Consider the following 21,032-nt stretch of genomic DNA (forward strand, 5'->3'; position numbering starts at 1 on the left):
ATTATGTAATTGGTACTAAAAGGAAACATTATATCAAGACTAAAATGGATGTAGAAAGAAATGGTTAATAAAATATACCATTGCATTCCTGAATCACTGTTCTAGCATTTAATTATATAAACTATGAAGTGGTAGGCATTGTACAGAAAGTTAATAACTGATCTATGTTCAGCATATCCCTTTCTTCAAGTCATTCATTTTCTGGTATTACACATGCAATGCCTTCCCACCACTCTACAATGTACTGTGCACTTCCTTTCTCAACTAACACCAAGTCCAGGTCTGCAGGTAAATCCTTTTTCACAATCTTCGGAGAATTTCCACAAGTTCTCGTCATTCTAATTACTTATGTACAGCTTTTTTTGACAAACTAATGTTCATTCCTTTTCATTATATACCAAAACTTTATCAACTTTTTTACCATAGTGGTTTCTTTTCTTCAAGATTTCATCATTTATGATGCTACTTTCCCATCTTTCTTTGGCTATGAATTCTAAAACATTTAGCAGCCATAACTTTGCAAAACCTCCTGTATTGTCTTTGTTGGTTTATGAGTAGCAAAAGTTTTATGCAAATAGCATTAATCTTTGCTCTCTCTTTTCAGAGAATCTATTCATTCATCATAAGTCTATTTCTTTCTATGTTACAAATATGTGTTTCTTATTGCATTCCCAATCCCTGGTTTATATGCAAGTGTCTCAACGAGTAACCTGTTTCCAGCGAGTCCAGACAATCTAAATTCTAAAACAATACCGCATCTAATTAATTTTCCAAATTTGCTCCTCTAATGTACTTTGGGGATTAAAACCTAATTTACGCAGAGCAAGAAAAGAACATCTGTAACACTGGAAACACAATAAAGCTCACAACACCACTTTCCCAAACCGCCACATGACCACTTCCCCGACTCTTCTTTTCATCGTTCTTCCAATATTAATAATTTCCATAACCTGTTCCGTAGATTTTGTTAACACTAAGTCATTCGTGTACATCGGCTACCATAAATGTTCTTTCCTGCACCCTCTATAAATTCCGCTATTCTCACACTAATATGCAAAGGGGCTCAGAATACATCCTTCTTTGAGACGTCCACAGATTTGAAGGTCTTCTGAACACACCAACCAAATTCTTTCCTTCAGATCATATTCTATGGCATAATAAAATTAGCTTAACGAGTCGGTCCTCTATCCTGTGTCTATGCAATGACTAAATAACTTTTGGTCTTAGAGCTCTATCAAATAGCTTCTCAGACCCTTATTATGCGACACAAGATCCCAAAATAACCTTTAATTTTCTATCTTTAGCTTATAAATTCATTTAAATTCAATTTTAATTTCCTGCACATATTTTCATATTGCACTGTATTCATTTTTTCTTTGCATATAAATATCAGGATCCTCTTCCATTTTTATAGTCCTATTTCCTCTCTTGATAGGTTTTTCCCCATTTAGTCTCAGGGCTATTACATTTTCATACACGCATCATATACTGTACAAGTGTTGAAATACCTTTCGGAGGAAACTTTACTGAAAGATGTATTGAAAATAGAGATATAAAAACACATACGTTTGTGTAGAAAATGTGTTTATACTGTCTTCTATTTGTTAGAAAATTTTTTGGAAAAAAATATATTGTAGTATAAAATAACTGTCCATAGTAGTTTTCATTGGTCAAAGAAAATTTAATTCTTCTAAAGTTGGTCGTTCATAATAATCATAATAATTATGAACACAGTCTTAAGCAGTCATGAAGTCTATACTGTACTTACCAGTAGAGGAATTTTAATAGTTTACATCAGACCAAATACCAACCTTAACAGAAAAGAGATCACAAACTTCAATATGATAAAAAGCCAGACACTGACTAAGGTAATAATTACTAGTTACAATGGTAGTTATAAAAAGGAAAGAAAATTAAAACTGAACTTGTAAATATAATTCAAAATAAACAGAAATTATGAAAAAAAAAATACAGGCAATAGACAAAACATATTGTAATTTAAGGACATGCTCATTGAAAAAAGTAGTCTGGGTAGGAAAACTGTTAATATAGTGGAATTTGTAGATTTGTCAGATAGGCAGCTTTACTTAAAACATTATTTTATGTCTCTGAGAAATCAAGATAACATTCCAAACTCTGGGATTAAATATCCCTTTAGTAGAATTTTCTTAGATGGAGATAGTATCTTGCATGGTGAGCAGTTAGCCATAGCAATTATGGTTCATAAAAAAAAATAAAATTTAATTATATAATTCATCCTTCCCGAGATGGGATGGAATTTAGCGTGTTTGTAGTATGGCAGACAACCAGAACTCCCTTATTTTCTTTATTTTCAACCCTATTACCATCATGTATAGAATCAAAACAATTTGATGTTTTTAAACACACAAATGTATACTTCCTTGAATGATTAAGAACTTTGTTGAACGGTCACAATTACAACAAAATTTTGTCTGAAACAGCTCTTTCCCTTAACGTGATTCTCTATCTCTCACTCGTAGTAGACATTTTAATCCCAGATGGCAGATGCGGGTAATTTGAAACGACCCAATGAGGGTATTTTATTTATCCAATCAAAAGTCAATGATACATAATCCAGCCTGGGTGTTGGGAGCATCACGAATGATGAGGCGATGCTCGTTTTTAGCACTCCAAACATGAAAAAATAACATACGTGTCCGTGAGCCACCCATTTCGTATTCAATGCATTCAATAACCTGAAAAATCCTAAATTTTCTATGATTATAGGCTGGGAGGAACGTAGAGAGTAGAGGTCCCCTTTTTTGTTTTTGTTTCATTTGTTGATGTCGGCTATCCCCCAAAATTGGGGGAAGTGCCTTGGTGTATGTATGTATGTATGTATAAGCTTTGGAGGTGGATAACGGGGGAGAATGGGCTGTGGCACCCTAGCAGTACCAGCCGAACTCGGTTGAGTCCCTTGTCAGGCTATGAGGAACGTAGAGAGGAGAGGTCCCCTTTTTTGTTTCATTTGTTTGTTGTCGGCTACCCACCAAAATTGGGGGAAGTGCCTTGGTATATATATATATATATATATATGTATGTATGTATGTATAAGCTTTGTTACCTTTCATAAGAAGATTTATTCTTATTCATATAAGAAAGAACTTGGAGAATTCTCAGGCCTTAGTACAAAGTGTACACTCAGGCTAACTACTTTATCTTATTTCTCTTCCTCTTGTTTTGTTAAAGTTTTTATAGTTTATATGGGAGATATTTATTTTAATGTTAGTTCTCAAAATATTTTATTATTCCTTGTTTCCTTTCCTCACTGGGCTATTTTCCCTGTTGGAGCTCCTTCTAATATGGGCCCTTTTAACCCTAATTTAGATTCTGGGACTGATGATATGGTACAAGGAAGCTAGTGAGTAGGTATATTTACAAATAGATATTACCAATGAAAGTTATTGCGAGGCTGTAAACCATAGAGTATATATTTATTTTCTTATAATATCAAATGCACAATTAGTCTAATATATAATCAGGGATATGAGATTTTGATATTGGTGCTCTCTGTAGGAATCTAATTTTTCTTATTTTATCATAAGCTTCAAAAAAGTATTTTATTTCAGGTTGTAGACAAATTCCATCCAAATTTATAAAGAATTTCTAAAAATCTGATAACGTTCTTATTTGTTTAAAAAGAAATTGCACTTTTTTTAAAGGTCTTAAAACGTATCATATAGGTTTAAAGGTTACTTATGAATGGCAGAGGTAAGATACAGTGACAATACCCTAAACTGATCATGTGTTGCCCCAGACCTCTCTCCACACAAGCTAGAACCATAAGAGGGCCAGGCGATGGCTGCTGATGACTGAGCAGGTAGACCTATAGGCTCCCATAAAACCTCGCTTCCCTAACTTATAAGGATGGTGAGGTTGCAGACACTACTAGAAACCATCAAGCTTCAGCATACTCCAGCAGATCGTCAGGCAGCGAGATTTCCAATATTTTACCGGAACCATAACAAAACATAACATAAAATGTGTTCCACTCTACCAAAAGTTAATTTTTCATATTTGTACAACAAAAATATTTCTTTGTCTTTGAAACCAGTTTGTACAGTAAATGGGGTTTGCAGTCAGAAAAAAAGGTCTCAGTTATAAACAACCTACTTGGCTGGGAAATTTAATTTCTGTTGTGATAAAAATTGAAAAAGTACAAAGAAATGAGCTGCAGCCATATTTGAAATTCTGGGACACAATGTTGAACTTTTCAAGGTTATTAGCATTGATCTCTAGTGTCTCAATGTACCAGGGGCATAAGCCTACTGAATAGAAAGAAAGCAGGACATTTTTAGCTTAAAGGCTTAAAAGTTGCTCATGATGACAGAGACAAGGGAGAGGACAATGCCCCATAGACAGACTATAAACACTATACTTATGATCAGTGCCCAAGCCCTCTCCATCAAGCTAGGACCAGGCAATGGCTACTGATGACTCAGTGGCAGGTAGGTTTATAACAGTGGTTCCCAACCTGAGGGAAATTTCCCCCTGGAGGGAAATTTGAAGCTTCCAGGGGAGAAATAATTACACTACCTACTAACTAAAATAAGCGGAAAATATCCTCATAGTACGTGCGGCAATTTGTTGTTAGCCATTCAATTGTGATATGATCATATCAGTTCTCACTGACATGATATTCAAGGCAAGAATTGAAGTGTCAAGCCCATTTCTGAGGCAGGCGAGTGGGCATGAGGGCTGGGCGGGGCATGAAGGGGGAAATCTGGATGGTTGAACTGGGTGCAGGGGGAAATGACAGAAAAAAGGTTGGGAACCACTGGTCTATAGGGTCCCCCGAAAACCGACATCCCTAGCTTCGAGAAAGCAGCAATATGAGCATAAAGGGATATTCATACGAATAATAGAAACACTATAAGAAAAACAAAACAGCACTGTAAGACTAGAAATCACCATGAATTACTCTACATGATGCTTTAAGGCATAATTCAAGAAGAGCAACAAGTATGAATGAAAAGAGAATTGAAATTTCATAACGTCTCTGCATTTTTCGTAATTATTTCAACTGCCTTATCAACATATCTACAAATCCAATTAGTTTAAATCATCCAGAAAAATGTAGTGTAAATAAAAATTATCCAGCTACCTGCTGTACTCAAAGGCTGTGGCAGCCATATTCTGCAGCACAGTAAATAAGCAACTGGAACAAGTCAAAGATGCTGAAATCAATGTTGCACAGTAATAAATGCAAAATAGCAGCTAAAATTGTCAAAGGCTGTTTTGTCACTTATAAAAAAAAAACTTTAGTTCTTCAATATAAATAGAAATGTATTTTTTTAAATTAATACCAAAATTACTACTATTCACTGAAATATAACAACTACTCTTTTAAGCAAAAGACTCATTAAAAAAATATCAAGTTACCTTCTAAATAAAAAACAAAATCATAGGCTTTTTCAATAAGTTTTCAATATTTTGACAACACTGAAAGTACGCTTCAAGGGTGAATACAATCAAAATAGTTTATTATTTTAAGAACAAAGAAATAAGGTCTTACTTTTTATATATTTTTAACGTGCAGGTCATTTATCAAAATTATTTACCATTTAAACATGAAATCAGTTATCAAATCTTGTAGTCAGTCAAGTGGTCAATTAGTCAGTCAAATCTATATAAACTCTTCTTTGCCCTGATATTGTAGTAAGTTTAAAACATTAAAGCAGTCAACTGACAAAATTAAAACCTGAAAACATATTTCAACTTATTAAAATACGATTAAATTCAAAATTTCGTCAGGAAAATTATAAAAAAAAAAAAAATCAGATAAGGATTTTGATTACAATATAGCCCATTATGTCTGCTAGACATCTTCCCAATCACAGCAGCATTAAATAGAAAAATTAAAAGACCGATTGCAGCCATTGGCTACACCGTACATGTGGATCCCCAGGTCCCAAAGGACTATGAGGGGTTAGGCATAAGTGATTTCTATCAAGAAATGTATTAAGATTTTTTTAAATACTGCATTTGATTTGTTTTGCTACACACGCACAATTTATAATACAACTTGATTACCAACTTTGGTGGAAGGATATGGAGATGCTAATGCCTAAATATGGTTGACCGGTACAAGTAGGAGTCATGTGCCAGGATGAACTTCTGGATGTTAACCCTTTAACCCCCAGGCTATTTGGAAATTTCCAACCCTTAACCCCCAGTGGGTTATTTTTTCCCAGCACATTTTGCAGTATATTTTTTTCAAATTGCTCTAACAGCCTTAATTTTTGTCATAGAGAGGTCAGGTTGGTCTCAATCTCTTGGAAAATGCCTGAATTTTTTCAAAAAATTATCAAAAATATAACAAAAATAATTGTTATAGCATTTTTTTGCAAGGACGTACCGGTATGTCCATGGGGGTAAAGGGATGGCTTTTGTGAAACGTTCCAGTACGTCCTTTGGGGGTAAAAGGGTTAAAGAAGTAGGTACAGTATATTTATTCAGAATAATTAAGATGAGGATATTGACTCCCTTGGACTTTTACCAACAGGGTTAACAACTAGAAAAACTATGACCTGTGTTTTATACCTAGGGTGATAATTTGCAAAATAATTTGGTTTGAGAATTCAAACATAAGTCATAAAAAGAGTTAGTTCTTGACATGATTTCTCACTAATCAAAACCAACTAAAAATTAACAAAAGTTGAAGTAGACACTGGAATATTGCCTTGGTTTTGCAAGTACGGCAGAACCCTTTGCCCTGGCCATGCCCTCATGCTGCTACAAACATAACTGTAATGGAGGCTAGTGTAAAAAAAAGACATTTCATTTAAGCAATGTCATTTCAAACAGAGCATTCTTGTGATCCACATGGGTAATAAAGTCCCTTATGTGGATCAACATGCCAAAACAACTATCAACGACCAGAACGGGGTTTTGTAAAGGTATTGGTTCAGTACAAACAGGTTGAAGATGAGGCATCATCTCCCTTTATTGCCTTAGGAACTCTAAGCAGCTGGAAGATCCTGATAAGTCACTGATACCTTCTTCCTCATTAACTTAGATTTTCTAGTTATGGTGTCAAATTCTTTATATCTTAAAAGAGAAGTTAATACTCAGATTATTAACATTCTCTGAGGTTCCTCACAACACATGGTCCCATACCTATATTCTATCAATATTTCCACAATTTCAAGACAATTGAATAGGAAAATAGGAAATCAATGTAATCACCAGGTCCTTCTATCCTTCATTAGCAACATGGTGGTTTGGCTCTTTCAAGTCTAAGAGCAGAGTGCTGTCTTCTCAAATAACAAGTGGACCCTCACACGCCTGAGGTTCGCACTCCCTAAGGTGGCACACTGCCACTGGATGACACATTTGGTAATGGCACTCTTTAACCTTGCATGCCTCTGGGAGATTCGTAATAAGATTTCTTGGCACATTAGCCCAAAGAGATACTGTACTAGAGTGCTCTTCGCTGGTTTAGAAGCCAAACCAGTGCGCTCAGTTGCGCTATAGCCCGAAAAACTGCTTATATCACTCCCAAAATTAGTAGCCAGAAAACTTTGAGACAACGTCTTTGTCATAGGAGTCAATGCTCAAGGGTATTGGCACACCAAGGCGCTTCTCATCCAAAACTTAGAGAGCTTTGGCTGAAGCAAGCCCAACTGATGGGATTTCCAAAACTGAAGACTGAGGTTCATCCTCAGGGGGAGCTCTTCCCTTTTCTCTAGAGAAAGCAAGAGATCTACCACCTTGCCTTTCAATCCAATGGTAGATGGTATTCTTCAGTCTGCCCTCAGAAGTGTTAACCGAAGTAGGGTTAGCGACAAGTTTCAGTAGTTAGAAGTTAGGATCTCCAACTTTCCCGTCCTTGAGAACAAACTCAAGGGAGAACGATCGCGTTTGGATCTCTTCTCCTCTAGGTGTGTGGGAGACAGGCTAACACTACGGCCGTCTCTTCTGAAGGTTGTGCTAGTTCATCTATAAGCAATGATACGAGTCCAAAACTGGCATACTCGGGGCAAATTGCTCTCGATCGTTCGGTATACTGTAGTATACAGTATACCTTCATTGGAGAAGGAGAACGTGTTCCTCCCAGCACCATTGTCTTCTACTCCCGTGTTGAGAGACGTGTTGTTCACCAACACAAAGATCCTGTGAGAAGTGTTTCTCAAGATCAGTGAGGGCTCTCGTCCCAGAGGTTTACTTCTCTTTCGAGGAAATAAGTCGACGTCGGTAGTAGGAATAAGTGTCCCAGAGTCAAAAGACCAAGTTTTTCTTACTAAATAAATTCACACTCAAAATGAAATGAGATATTAGTGAAAAACTATAAGCCAGCTGGAGAGCATCAAGAAAACGTTTGTGCAGGTCAAAGGGCAGAATCAGAATGAAGTCTCTGCGTGCTATCAGACCTGGACCACCAGTGGATACTGGGTGACAGTTGCAACAACATTGTTACTGTAATTCTTCGTTGGCCGTTACCAGTTTTCGTCAGCATCTACTGAGCTTTCAACAGAATCTGATGCCATTAAAGGAAGGTTTATATTTGTGTAGGAACAAAGATGATTTAGCTGAAATTCTTGTCCTCCACATGGAAAAATAAGGGGAAGAAATGAGAATGGGTTAAAGCTGCATGATAAAAAGGAATGTACGAGGGATGGATGAATAAAAGCAATCCTTTGGTAAATTATAAATAAAGTCTGGGAATCCCTAAGAGCTGTGAACCAGTCAGCAGACACGAGAAAAGACATCTAACCACTGGGGAACCGAGAATCCACATGCACAAGCAACGAGACAATGATTGAGCCTCGTCTTCTACTCTTTCATTCTAAATTGGGCTGAAGTATCCAAGATTTCATCTGATGCACAAAATGGGCTATATTGTAAGTAAAATATCTGAAATGCAACAGAACTTGGATTTCAAACCATTTTATTGTCTGATAGCTATACCCCTGCTAGATTATGAAATATATATGTTCATACAGTATAGTGATTTAGTTATTTCATTACGGTAAAAAATAGGAAGTAAATAGTCTTTGACAGAACTGATGAAAAAAGCAACTAAATTTTAACAATCTACTTAAAGACTAAAATATATGAATACCAGTATACTTTATCACTTTTATAAAAAAAAATGTAGAAATATCTCGTCTGGAATGAGTAATAATATTTAGCTTGTAATATTTCTGACAAAATACAATAGTTCAAGACATATGTATAAAAACTAGTAGAGTTTTGCAATACAAACTTCAATTTTAATACCTTTTGATATTCGATCCCAACCATTACTTGTGACACTATTAAGCACTCAAAAGAAGAATATATCAGAGGCCTTGCCTATAACATATGATGAACACTAAGATAATTCTTATCAAATATAGTAATATTATACTGCATGGCCAGTTTAAAGATTGAAAATCCTTCGAGTAAACTTCCGAGGCAAATAATTTACCGTCTAATCCAGAAGTTATTTCTGAAAAATATTCTGCTCACTTACATTATACTAATATCTATTCGAGATAACACGTTCTCATTTCGCAAGTTAAAATTTTCTCAAATTTTACCAATAATCAGTGATTATTCCAGCAACAAAATAAATCATGTACAATGATGTGGGTAAATAAGGCCATTTGAGAGCGAGAATTCAAAATTATGTTTCTCATGACAGCTATTCTAAGGTTTGAATACTAAAATATAATTTTCAAGTATAAAATTTGATACCAAGTTGGAAACATACCAAGAATGTTACGCAGTTTTGAAAACTTTCCAATTCCATTGTAACGTTTTTCATGGGATCTTTCACTGAATAACCTGGTGCCACAGATAGTCTAGTATCAATAAAAATTAATAAAAAACTTTTTGTTATTCCATAAAAAAAGTTATTCAACTTAACATAAAAGTAAATAAAATTGAACAAAAATTCAAACTTCCACCAAATACAAAATGTAGAAATAATATAAAAAGTCACACAAAAAATAATATACTAAACTGAACACCAACCCACACAAAAATAACACAATGAAATCTTTCCTCAACCTAAAGAAAACTTAGTCAGTAAACAAACTCGCTGCCAATAATTGGAAGCCAAAATTCTGAGCTTAAAACCCAAAGCAAAACATTACATTTTTTTACATGCTTTTTATTTTGTAATTGAAAAAAAAATATATACAAGTTCATTTCAATTAGTTATAAAAATCAAAATTTGAGTTAGCAGTTTCTTTTCACCGAATGCTGTAATACTTTTCGTAAATGGGTAGGTGCAAGTCTCACAAATTTTTATACATATATACAGCAGTTAAGACATCAAACTACTCTTATTAAAACCTACAACACTATAAACTACCATACCCCACAAAAAGTACATAGACCAATAACGTCTAATATTCCTTAAAGCAAATTCAAAACATATTCTTACAATTGTATCATTACAGTAACTCCATATCTGTAAGAAACTACATATCTCTGGCAAATACTCTTTTATCCACTTTGATAACATATCAAGAAAGACATCTGCAACTATAGTGTTTTCATACACTCATACTTTCAGATACACAATACATTTATCCAACAGTAAATTCTTGGGCAATGTATCATAAAGGTAGTTAATGATTCTAAGTGTTTATCTTTATACTTAAATCAACAATTGACGTTTTCCTATTTTTACACAGGCTTTTCTTATCATCATCATTGTTACCGTAATCATTATTACTATCATAAACATTACTACTATTATCAACCAGACCACCGAGTTCACATTCTCTATTCGCATATGTTTGGCCAGTCTTTCCTTACTTTTTAATCACATGGAAAATGACTACGTACTGATAGCAACCATATTTCCAGATCACATAATTACCTATTGCATCTTATAAACCATGGATTTTACAATGGTTTTCCATTTTGAGTGATGAATATAACTTCTATATGGTTAACAATACATACTTAAGTCCTGCTTTTCTATTTAACAAGTCTCACAAAGAGCAGAGCAATTTATGTGAGGCCTCAATCTCTTTCATTTTGACAAAACAAAAAGGAATTTTAATGATGATTAATTATTTCTATACTGTGCTCACCTTTTTCTCAATATTTCTCTCTCAAAGCTGGCTAAATACTAACATTGAACATAAACCTAAAAGATTTCCTATTAACTTTCCTTGTAATGTGCCTACCCATCTATTGAAGTGATTAATTATTATAGATGTTGATGGGAATTATCTAGGCATGGGTATACCGTGATTCTACCATCTTTTCTTAAATAAAAGCTTCTTGGCATCAATAGTCATGGGGAAAAGGGGGTGGCAGGTTTGGGATCAAGTTTATGAAAATCGAGTGAGTAAAGAAATAATTTCTGATATAAAATTAGAGGAAGTGCCTTGGTATATGTATGTATGTATAATCTTTTTTTTTTCATTCAAAGGAATCTTCCCTGGTGTTTACAGCACAGACTTGAACACATTGATAAAAGCAGGTTAATGAAGTAAAGAAATAGGAAATATGTACTACATTTATGAACTTATCAATTACCAGAGTTTTGCCTCTTTATCTAGTTTAACAATAACTGATCGTAAACTAAACAAATTTGTTGTAACTAGAGCTTTCACACTGGGTTCCAAGCACAGTCCCACCATAAAACTTTTATAGCGGAATATATATTACTCCACGAAGAGAACTTTCTTTTTGAGAATCTATTATTATAACAAACCAAATTTAAACATTAACTGTGCTGTACTGTATATACATATTAACTGCAATGACCATAGCACCCAAAGGCCAATAAACTGCTATACTAAAATTTTTTCTTCTAGATGATGGTTTACAAATACAGACTTAGTATTTTTCTGAGCTGATCCTACAACTCTTTACAAAGAAAGGTTCCTACAGAAATTAAGAGAAGCAGCTACATTTCTATCATGAATTTGAACCTCCTAAGGATCTCAAGATCATTGCTTTATTCTATCGTTTCAATGGCTTCTAAAAAAATTATTATTTTCACATTAAAAAGGGTACTTGGATATACATAGACTATAAAACTTTTTAAATCTGTTCATAAATCGCCAATAGGAGTGTTTGAAAATTGCCAATTTTTCCAATGCATTTTTCTTGTGATTTTGACTTCTACTCTCTACCCCTGGAGACACTAATATTGTGATCGCCTCAATTGAGGCTGCTGGCAGATAATGGTCTATAGCAGGCAAACAACAAGAGAACTAAAGAGACAAAGGAATTATGACGAACACACGTCCATATAAATGGTTATCAAGTACCAGATAACTCAATACTTTACTATAGTAGTAGGCCTAATGCAAGGAAAGAAAACAGGAATTTCTTTTAATTTTAGAAGTAGACTACAGTATTTAACCAGTTTTGAAAGAGAGGCAAAACAAACATTAGGGAGATTCATAGAAATAAAGAGCCAATATAAACAATTAATAGATTTCAAATAATTCAACAAATCTTGAAGACTATTAGTTTCTGGCTCACAAAAAAATCCTAAGAGGGATTAAATTTCCTTGCTATAGATTTTCAAGAGCAGTTGTAAGCTTTAACATACAAGGAGAATCTATTTTACTTCTTGTTACTATTCAAGTTAAATTGACTTCAATGAAATACAAGGAGATTTTTCACTAAAATCTTTCAAACGAAAATGGCATAAAAGATCTCAAACAATCCTGTGAAACATGAATTCTTTTAATGGATTGACACCACAGAATATTTCTTTGTTAAATGTCAACATGCCATAAAAAGATACATTGGAAAGTTACCTTTGATGACTTCTTGATACAGCTTTTATACCTATGCCTGTAGTTCATACTGGATTATTAGATTATTACCCCGAAAAAAGGATACTAACCAAACTTCTGTATGATTTCAGTAACAAAGCATTTTCCTTCCTTATACTACATTGCAAATCTGATCTTCAGCAGTGATGCACAATACTTAATTTCTTCAACTCTCATAAACAAAAATTACTAAGAAATTTACACTTAAAAGATGGTCAGTTCTTAACTATTACAAAAATCCAGTTGGTCATTTACTTATTTCATTCCATATGCAATTACTGCATTAGTGACAGAAATCAAGAGTTCAAATAACTAGGCAGTATATTATATATATCATTGACCTTTTTTGGGCTTAAACCAAATTAATTTTCCACTTTCCATTTCTTTAAAACATTTCTCACTCACACAATGATAAAAAAGAGAAAATGTATTCATCCTAAAGGCGGGTTTACACGATCGAACGCTCTTCGACAGACAAGTGTTTGAACTGATGTTAGAACGTGTGAACGGAGTGTTTGGTTGTTGAACACACTCGTCGAATGGTTGGAAGAAAGTCTGTCCTCGCCTGACTTTTGTGGGCGGGACTTTGTCCACAAACCTTAAGCATTTGTGGCTGATTCCACCTCTTCGAACCATTTGACAAGCAGGTTCGAAAACCGAGTTCGACGAACCCTTCGACCGTGTAAACCCCGCTTAAAACGTGCCCGTGGAACCATAAGAACTCTATCTAGTGAAAAAAGAACATGAGTGTTTTCAAAGCCACGAGAGGTTTAAGTTCCGGAAGGGTAACACTGCTAAATTCTGTTTAAAATGTGTCTTATAGGAGTTTACTGAAAGGATACAAAATATTCCATGTAAATTTCTTATTAGAGCATGAGTAACTGACACAAAAGGGTTTACAGTATGTCAATAAGTTTCAAGACTAGAAACATTTAAGCAACCCAATACAAAAATTTACCATAATAAATCTTTAAAATCTAAAATTTAAATTATACCATTCTACGCACAACTGACAACTAAATAAAACTGAATAAAAAAGAACTTCCTAACAATACCTATTACTAAAAACCCCTATGTCTGTTTAATACCAATGAAATTATTCATACATATCCAATAACGAGTTACTTTTACCCTTCACAAGACAGTCTGTTAACTCATAAAAACTATTTGAAATAAATGTTCCTAACAGCCCTGGTTAAATCCGTGTGACTTGCATTGTTCTCATTATACTGTTGTGCTCTAATTTCTAGTTTGAAAGAGTAAGGTTTGTACATTGAAAATGTGGTTTCCTATAATGAAACGTCACATGGATATCACAAACAATAATGCATAAGCTCCCTTGGACTGGGTATGTTATGCCATAAGCATTTCCCGCTAAGCTTAGCATTTTTTATAAACTCTTATCTGGATTTGAAGAACACCTCAGTAAGGATGATACAGGTGATTCTCGAGCACCTTTGAGATGCCATTACAAAAAAAAAGGATTATGGGGAATAGAAATAAAGGGCCCATAAAGATTTCTAGGCATCTGTGAAGATCTCTAAGATAAATTGGGTAAAGATGGACTGTTGTCTCCATGCTACAATACTGAAAATAATTTATAGCTATACATATTTGGATGACATGAAAGAGAGTGCTAAGACTTTATTGGCTTTAATTTTTCTAGTTGGCCCTTACAATAACTTGCCTCAGCAAGAAGAATATGCAGTGTTTTTGGAGAAAAGGTTCCTTCCACATGACTATACATGACCCAAAATACTTTAATCCTATAGAGATATGCTCTAAAAGATTTAACTGTTGAAGGAAAAAATGGGATTGTGGAGTAGCAACATCTGAAAGGCATGCTTTTTAGTTTATAGCTAAGACATCTTTGACAAAAGACAGGCTTACTGACATTCAACCCTGTGTCAGCTGAGAAGAGAAAAGTGAAGAACATTCTTATAAGGGGAGAGAGAAGAATTTGAGAAGACTAAGGGTGTCTGAACTAAAGGCTGGACTGCTAGCTCGTGAGCTCTTGAAAACAAGAGGAAACTGGTCAACAGTCTATCCAGCTTATTCTGGAATAACTATCAGGAAAAAATCTTAGTACCACGGTCATCTCAAGAAGCTTTCATCCCACTATCATGTACTGTGGATCAAGTGTTGGACAATTGGTTAGCAGCTACGGAATCAACAGAGGAGTTATTCCTCCTTTTATACCATCATTTTCTCAGTTTCTGGCTGATCAGAAAGAGTGTCTGAAAACATCTATTTCCTATCCTCACAGAAAACGGTAGTAGGGTAAACTACACAAAACTCTGGTCGGTTGAGAGGAGATTCCAGGTACCTCCTAAGAAAGTAGTTCGAGGTAAGTCTCTGTGTTGGAACAAACATCTTTTTCCTATCTTATAGGGTCAGTAGAAGACAGATGGATTTTTATACAATCCTTCAAAAGCATCTAACCATCTCCTCTTCTACTGTTGAAAAAGCTCTTGGGGAAACTAGAGTGTTGTAATGGGGAGACTGCTCATGTGAACCACAATTATCCTGTGGAGAGCACTGTGGGAAAATGCCAGGTGAAAGAGAACTTAAGCTCATTGACAAACTCTTGCTGCTAGCATCCTGTGTGCAATAGGAGATGGAGCACTCACCAGGGTTTACGTGTAGGCACGCAATTAGTAACACAATAATTGGTGGAAGATCTTGAAGCTGTACATCAAACAGAAGACTAATTTCTTTACTTCATTCAAGAATGATATTCATATGGCTAGAAAGAGTAAGACCTGCAACTCAAAATAGAAAAAAACAAGGATGGATTGAGATAGGCTAGCCTGATGTGGAAGATCAGAAGGCAGTAAGTACATTGCCTGGTAGAAGGAACAGTGGAGCATTTTGTAGAAATGGTGGTATAGTTCATCCTGTAAAATATTTGATCGAAGTTGGTTATATTCCCATAGAAGCAGGAATAGGATCAATATCTCTCCCATATGTGCAAGGATGTGCATGGCCTTGACTTAAATCTCATTGCTTTTGAAAAGCGGCAGTTTCTGTCGCACGTAGGCTATCTTGATTCTGAGATGGAATCTCTGCGCTTACAAGGATATTGAATATAGACAGAGCATATAAACAAGAAACAAAAAGCAGGTCTAAATAAATACGCTCCATTTGATTAGCTCGAGACATGGAACTTATTTTTGAGTAATTAACTTTGCTCTCACAAACAAAAAAAGTTCTAATCCCCAACTTTTCCATAAGTCTGAGATAACATTAATGCAATATAACCTATGAACTATCATATATGACTTTATTTCTAACTACCTATTAAAGGCCTAAAAAAAATCCCTAAACGGCACAAGCAATACCAAAATAATACAGTTGCTTATAAAGTTAAACGCAACCCAAGAAACAAAACCTGTATAAAGAAACCATTACGTCTAAAAACCTGAGACCACTATGTAAACCGTAACAAACACAACCTAAGTAACAGACAACCACCGAAGAACTACAAACTTTTGCTCCATAACCACACAGCACCGATGATCGACACGCTCAAACTAAAAGCAACTTGCGAACTTCACCCCCTTTAAAAATGTTAGGATTAATTTTTGTATTTATTTATTTTCTTTAAATCATTTATTAACAAAACAACACCGAGGTTTTTAGAGCCAAATTTACAGAAAGGCTTCAAAATCTCCATTACTAATCATAGATTTTCATAATGGAAACAAAAGCCAATCATAAAATTATAGTTAAATGATAACAGAAGAAACTGGATTGCACGAAAACGTCATATACTTTATAGTGTTATTCATAACTGTTACAAAGTTAAAGAACAAATGTCAAGTTGTAAAGGTGTTTGCAAAAAAAGGCTTTATAACTTTTTTTTTTCATTTATGATTAATTTTGATGTCTCACAGGATTATAATACAGGAGAGGGGGTTCCCAACCCCCTTTTCTGTTTCATTTGTTTGATGTCGGCGACCCCCCCAAAATTGGGGGAAGTGCCTTGGTATATGTACGTATGATTAATTTTTAAGTCATAAATGTTCTTCATATATTATTATATCTGATGCTTAGAAAATAAGTAAAAGTTAAATATCACAATCCAGTAATATAAATTTTTCTCTATCTTACACAACAGAAGTGAACCTGTATCCTCTAAATAAGAAAATAGATGGATGCATAAGTAAACTTGTAAAATAATAAACAATTTAGAAGCTGTTTTCAATAGAGTAGTGCTTCGATAGTTTAAAGCAATGAAGTTTCTTCTGATTTCAAAGGTATAGGCCTTTAAAAGCAAAGGAGAATGCATAAGGGCAGGCTATCATTACTACCTGGAAAGCAGTGAGCGACGGGGTTTAAGTGGCAGCCTTCTTCTATAAAATACAAGATTATAGGTGAATATGTAGCTGTAATTCTCTCTGAAAACCATATGAACAAAAGTTTAGGTGCTGTTGTGGTATGCAATCTCATTTATGGCGTGATCTCAGAAATTATTCTTTTGCTTTGGTATGTGATCTCAATATCTTTAATAGGTAAAAAACAAGAATAGAAAATCTAATGGTTCTTGCTTCGCCATGCGCTTGCTTTGCTCACAAAAAATAAAAACATCAAGCTCCGTATGTACTGGCAAGCGGTAATGTTAAGCTGCGGACGCTAACATCAATGATTGACTATTTCTTTGATGATTATTCCTGTTATATATTTTTTAAATCTAATGGATCGTACTTGGCCGTGAAGTGAGATCGCTACCATCAGGTGAGATCGCATATCAAAGTAAAAGCACGACTTTGAGATCGCATAGCAAAACAGCACCACAGTTTAATATAGGTTGATCAAAGGATGCTGAAGTGACTTTCCATGGGCCAAATGAGAGAAGACAACAACATTCTGTATCTTAGCTCATGTGAAATGGGTGTAATTCCGAATTGTATGATGGAGAAATGCAGTAATTGTCTTTTCGTTCCACCAATACACTACACTAAAGTAGTTATGCTATCGTCACCAAATAGGTGACCTTTCACATATACTACACAAACATATTTATTCTCTAATGAAAAACGTTTATCTTACACTGCATTCTGCCAAAGAGGGTGAATGGCATCTTGAGAGACATACTAAGTTACTCTCAAATACTGAAAGCAATAACTAAACTTTTAAAAATACTGGAGGCATCCACATTCAGTCACAAAAACAGATTTCTCCACTGTAATAAAAATAATCTCCTATAAGTCAACACGATGTCTTATCTACTAAAACTATGGCTTACCTGAGATGAGGTGGGATCCCTTCATTGAAATTTCTAACGTCATTCTCCTCGGACTGTTCTACGACGATGGATGGTTGGCGAGTGTTGTGATAGTTATGACGAACTCTTTCCGAGTCGGTGTTGTCTTCAATGTCGGCATCACTGATTTCTGTTTTTAAAAGTTCCACTTTTAGTGCATCAGGTATCTATGTAGTAAAACAATACTCAACAACAGTACCTTATTTACTTAACATGGATATTTCTGTAAACAAGATTTACTACCTAGCAAAGACTTGTAAATTATGTCCTTAAAAGCAATATATGTTATTTTCAAAACCTTTTCAGTTGAGAAGATAGGATTTTATTACAAAGAACATCAGAGAAATAGAATTTTGATAATAAAACTGATTATTTTCAGACTAACCTGGAAGTTACATACTTACTAGAACTTCTTAACCTTAAAAAAAAACTTTTTTTTCCCCTATCCCTCATATCCCTACCTTCTTTGGACAAACCGGCAAGCTTTCGTACTCATAATGCTGGACATAAACCAAGCCAGGTGGTCACCTAACAAAACGTCCATGATTCTTTCTATTAAGGTCGATAAAGACTTTAGTTTTGAAAGCCACTTTAGCCTTAAACCCAGGTAGAAGAACACAGAACTGCTTTATCCAGAGCAAACCTTAACGGCCTATCACCCGAGTCCCCAAAATCGTTGAGTGTGTTGCACCTACCTGTTTATCTCACTTTCTCAGTACCAATTTGTAGGAAAATAAGTCTGCTGTTCAATTCTGCCTGTTTCTAGGTCAACAATTACTCTGAAACATGTCTAAATCATAGTGAAATTATTCAAATACTAGTTCTAGGTACTTTACAACCCAAAAATTATACAGTATATAAATCAGGAGAAAAATATCTGTATAGGGTAGATGTAAAAATAATGAAATTAGACATGTTTCAGGGTAACTGCTGACCTGGAAACAGGTGGCAATGGGTAGTAAACATATTTTTCTATAGTTTGGTACCAAAAAAGTTAGCTAACCAGAATGGTGCAACCAACTAAAAATTTAGCCTCCTTATTGGAAATCTAATGCTTAGATAGTGCCAGGACTCTGAAGAAATTTGCTTGGACAAAGCCAATGCCAAAAGAAAAATGGCCTTCATCATACGTTCTTTTAAAATACTCTATTACTGTATCTAAATCGGACCTCTCAAATACATAAAACCCCAATGATATTAAAATATGTAAAAACATCTCCGACAGTATCTAAAGTTGAGATGTCTAATATAATGTTGAAAAAGTGAATCAAGCATTTAGTTGTAAGCTTTTCACACCTGATACTGGAAACGATTTCATATAGTGTACAGTAAATCATAAAAACATAATATCTAAAATTTTATATAAACCCCTCTACTGTATATTTGCAAAATAAAAAAAGTACAGTACAGTATGCCACTACAGTTAAAATAACTTGGTAGATTTTCTTTTAAAAGTTAAATTACATAATATAGAGGGCCATGAAAACATCAAATGCTCACCTGTGGAAGAATCTTTCTTTTTGGAACCTCTGTCACTTTCATCTCCTTTTTTGCCATCATAATCCTCCTCCTCCTCATCGTCGTCATCGTCATCGTCATCCTCTTCCTCATCATCTTCGTCTTTCTTATGGTCTTTCGATTCATCTACTTTTTCCATTCCATTTTGTTCATCCCTTTTCCCATTTCCATTAACTAAGGAACTATCGTCTTCCTCTTCCGAGTCATCACTTTCTTCATCATCACTCTGCATTTCTCTTCTACTTATTTTTCTTGCTGCCATCAGTTGTTTGAACTTGCAACTTTCCACCCGCTGCAAACTCGTACTTCCGTCTTTCGGCTTATCCTCCAAGATGATAGTTTTTTCTTCCTCTTCTCCGGGACGACTCTTTTCCGTTCTTCTTCTCTCAAATTTGTTATTTTTGTTCTCTTCTTCCTTATCTTCCGGATTAGCGCGAATGCAGGGAGGAGCCAAACTTCCGCCTTTAGCACGGCCAGCTTTAGTACGTTTTTCTTTCTTGTTTGCTTTTTTTAGTTTCTTCAACTGATGTTTCGACAACTGATTATTTGAGGATCGGCCAAAGCAATCGAAAACCACATCGTCGTCATCATCTGGCGAACCTTTCTTGGGTTTGCCCTGCGAAACGGAAAATGTATGACTTACTACATGGCAATAATTGGATAACGTCATGCTTTTGCTAGAGAAAAAAAATTCAATCAAGATTGTCACAAGAAAATTACAGTAGTCAAGGGCCAAGAAGGGCTCTTCCAGTTATTTGATTAATGCATGATTAGCTTTAAAGTTAGATGAAATAATCTTACAGGATAGTTCAAAGACTTAGACAACCATTGCAAAACTCGTACAAACAATCTTAAGATAAATTAATTTTTTTCAGGAATTCTAGTCACGTAAGAAAATGTAGTTCCCTTCAACTTTTGATTTTTATTATTCAAAGAAAATAACTTGAATGTTTACAAATATTTCTATAAATCCAATTTTTATTGAGTAGCTAACTAACAACATTTTCAATTAACTAAAATGTTCCCCACTTACCTTCTCTTCATTTATGGGTAGCGACAAATCCATAAACGGCTCAAACACTTGGGAAGACCAGTGGCACTCTTCACAGAAAACTGGGGAAAAGAAGAAAGTCTTAATAAACTTTTTATCATAAAAATATATTTGTTAACTTTTAATGGAAGCCTGGAGCGAGAAACAGATGTGAAATCTCTTGAGACCAAGTCATTCAAGTTGAAAATTTGAAAAGTAATTCTATGATTTACTGTCCAATAATTATTTTCAATATATTAAAACAAATTATAATAAAAATATACAAAAATTCATAAAAACTAAAAGGTACCTTTATGCCATTAGAAGTGACTAAAGAGAGAACTTAATTTTTAATTTTAATGTATATAGAAAATATAAATTTATCATTGATATCATAATTCAAAAATACTCACAATATAGTTCTATAAAAAAAATTGAAAATAACATGGTATTTAAT

The 21,032-nt window shown here is 34.5% G+C and overlaps 1 protein-coding gene across 18 annotated transcripts in view; it reads right to left on the reverse strand.

Annotated features, from left to right (window-relative positions):
• The window catches only part of Usp16-45 (ubiquitin specific protease 16/45), a 132,488-nt gene that overhangs the window by 35,423 nt on the left and 76,033 nt on the right, over nt 1–21,032 (reverse strand). For 14 of the 18 annotated variants that reach the window (XM_068380501.1, XM_068380495.1, XM_068380497.1 and 11 more), the window contains 5 exons: nt 20,579–20,658; nt 19,528–20,161; nt 18,010–18,157; nt 17,075–17,116; nt 5,126–5,179 (listed from right to left, as the gene is read on the reverse strand). In XM_068380501.1, coding sequence (XP_068236602.1) covers nt 5,126–5,179; nt 17,075–17,116; nt 18,010–18,157; nt 19,528–20,161; nt 20,579–20,658 — 958 coding nt within the window. The remainder of the gene's footprint in view (nt 1–5,125; nt 5,180–17,074; nt 17,117–18,009; nt 18,158–19,527; nt 20,162–20,578; nt 20,659–21,032) is intronic. The other 4 variants (XM_068380489.1, XM_068380504.1, XM_068380505.1 and 1 more) reach the window with 2 other exon arrangements.

Source organism: Palaemon carinicauda, chromosome 9 (genome assembly GCF_036898095.1).
Source record: "Palaemon carinicauda isolate YSFRI2023 chromosome 9, ASM3689809v2, whole genome shotgun sequence".
NCBI lineage: Eukaryota > Metazoa > Arthropoda > Malacostraca > Decapoda > Palaemonidae > Palaemon > Palaemon carinicauda.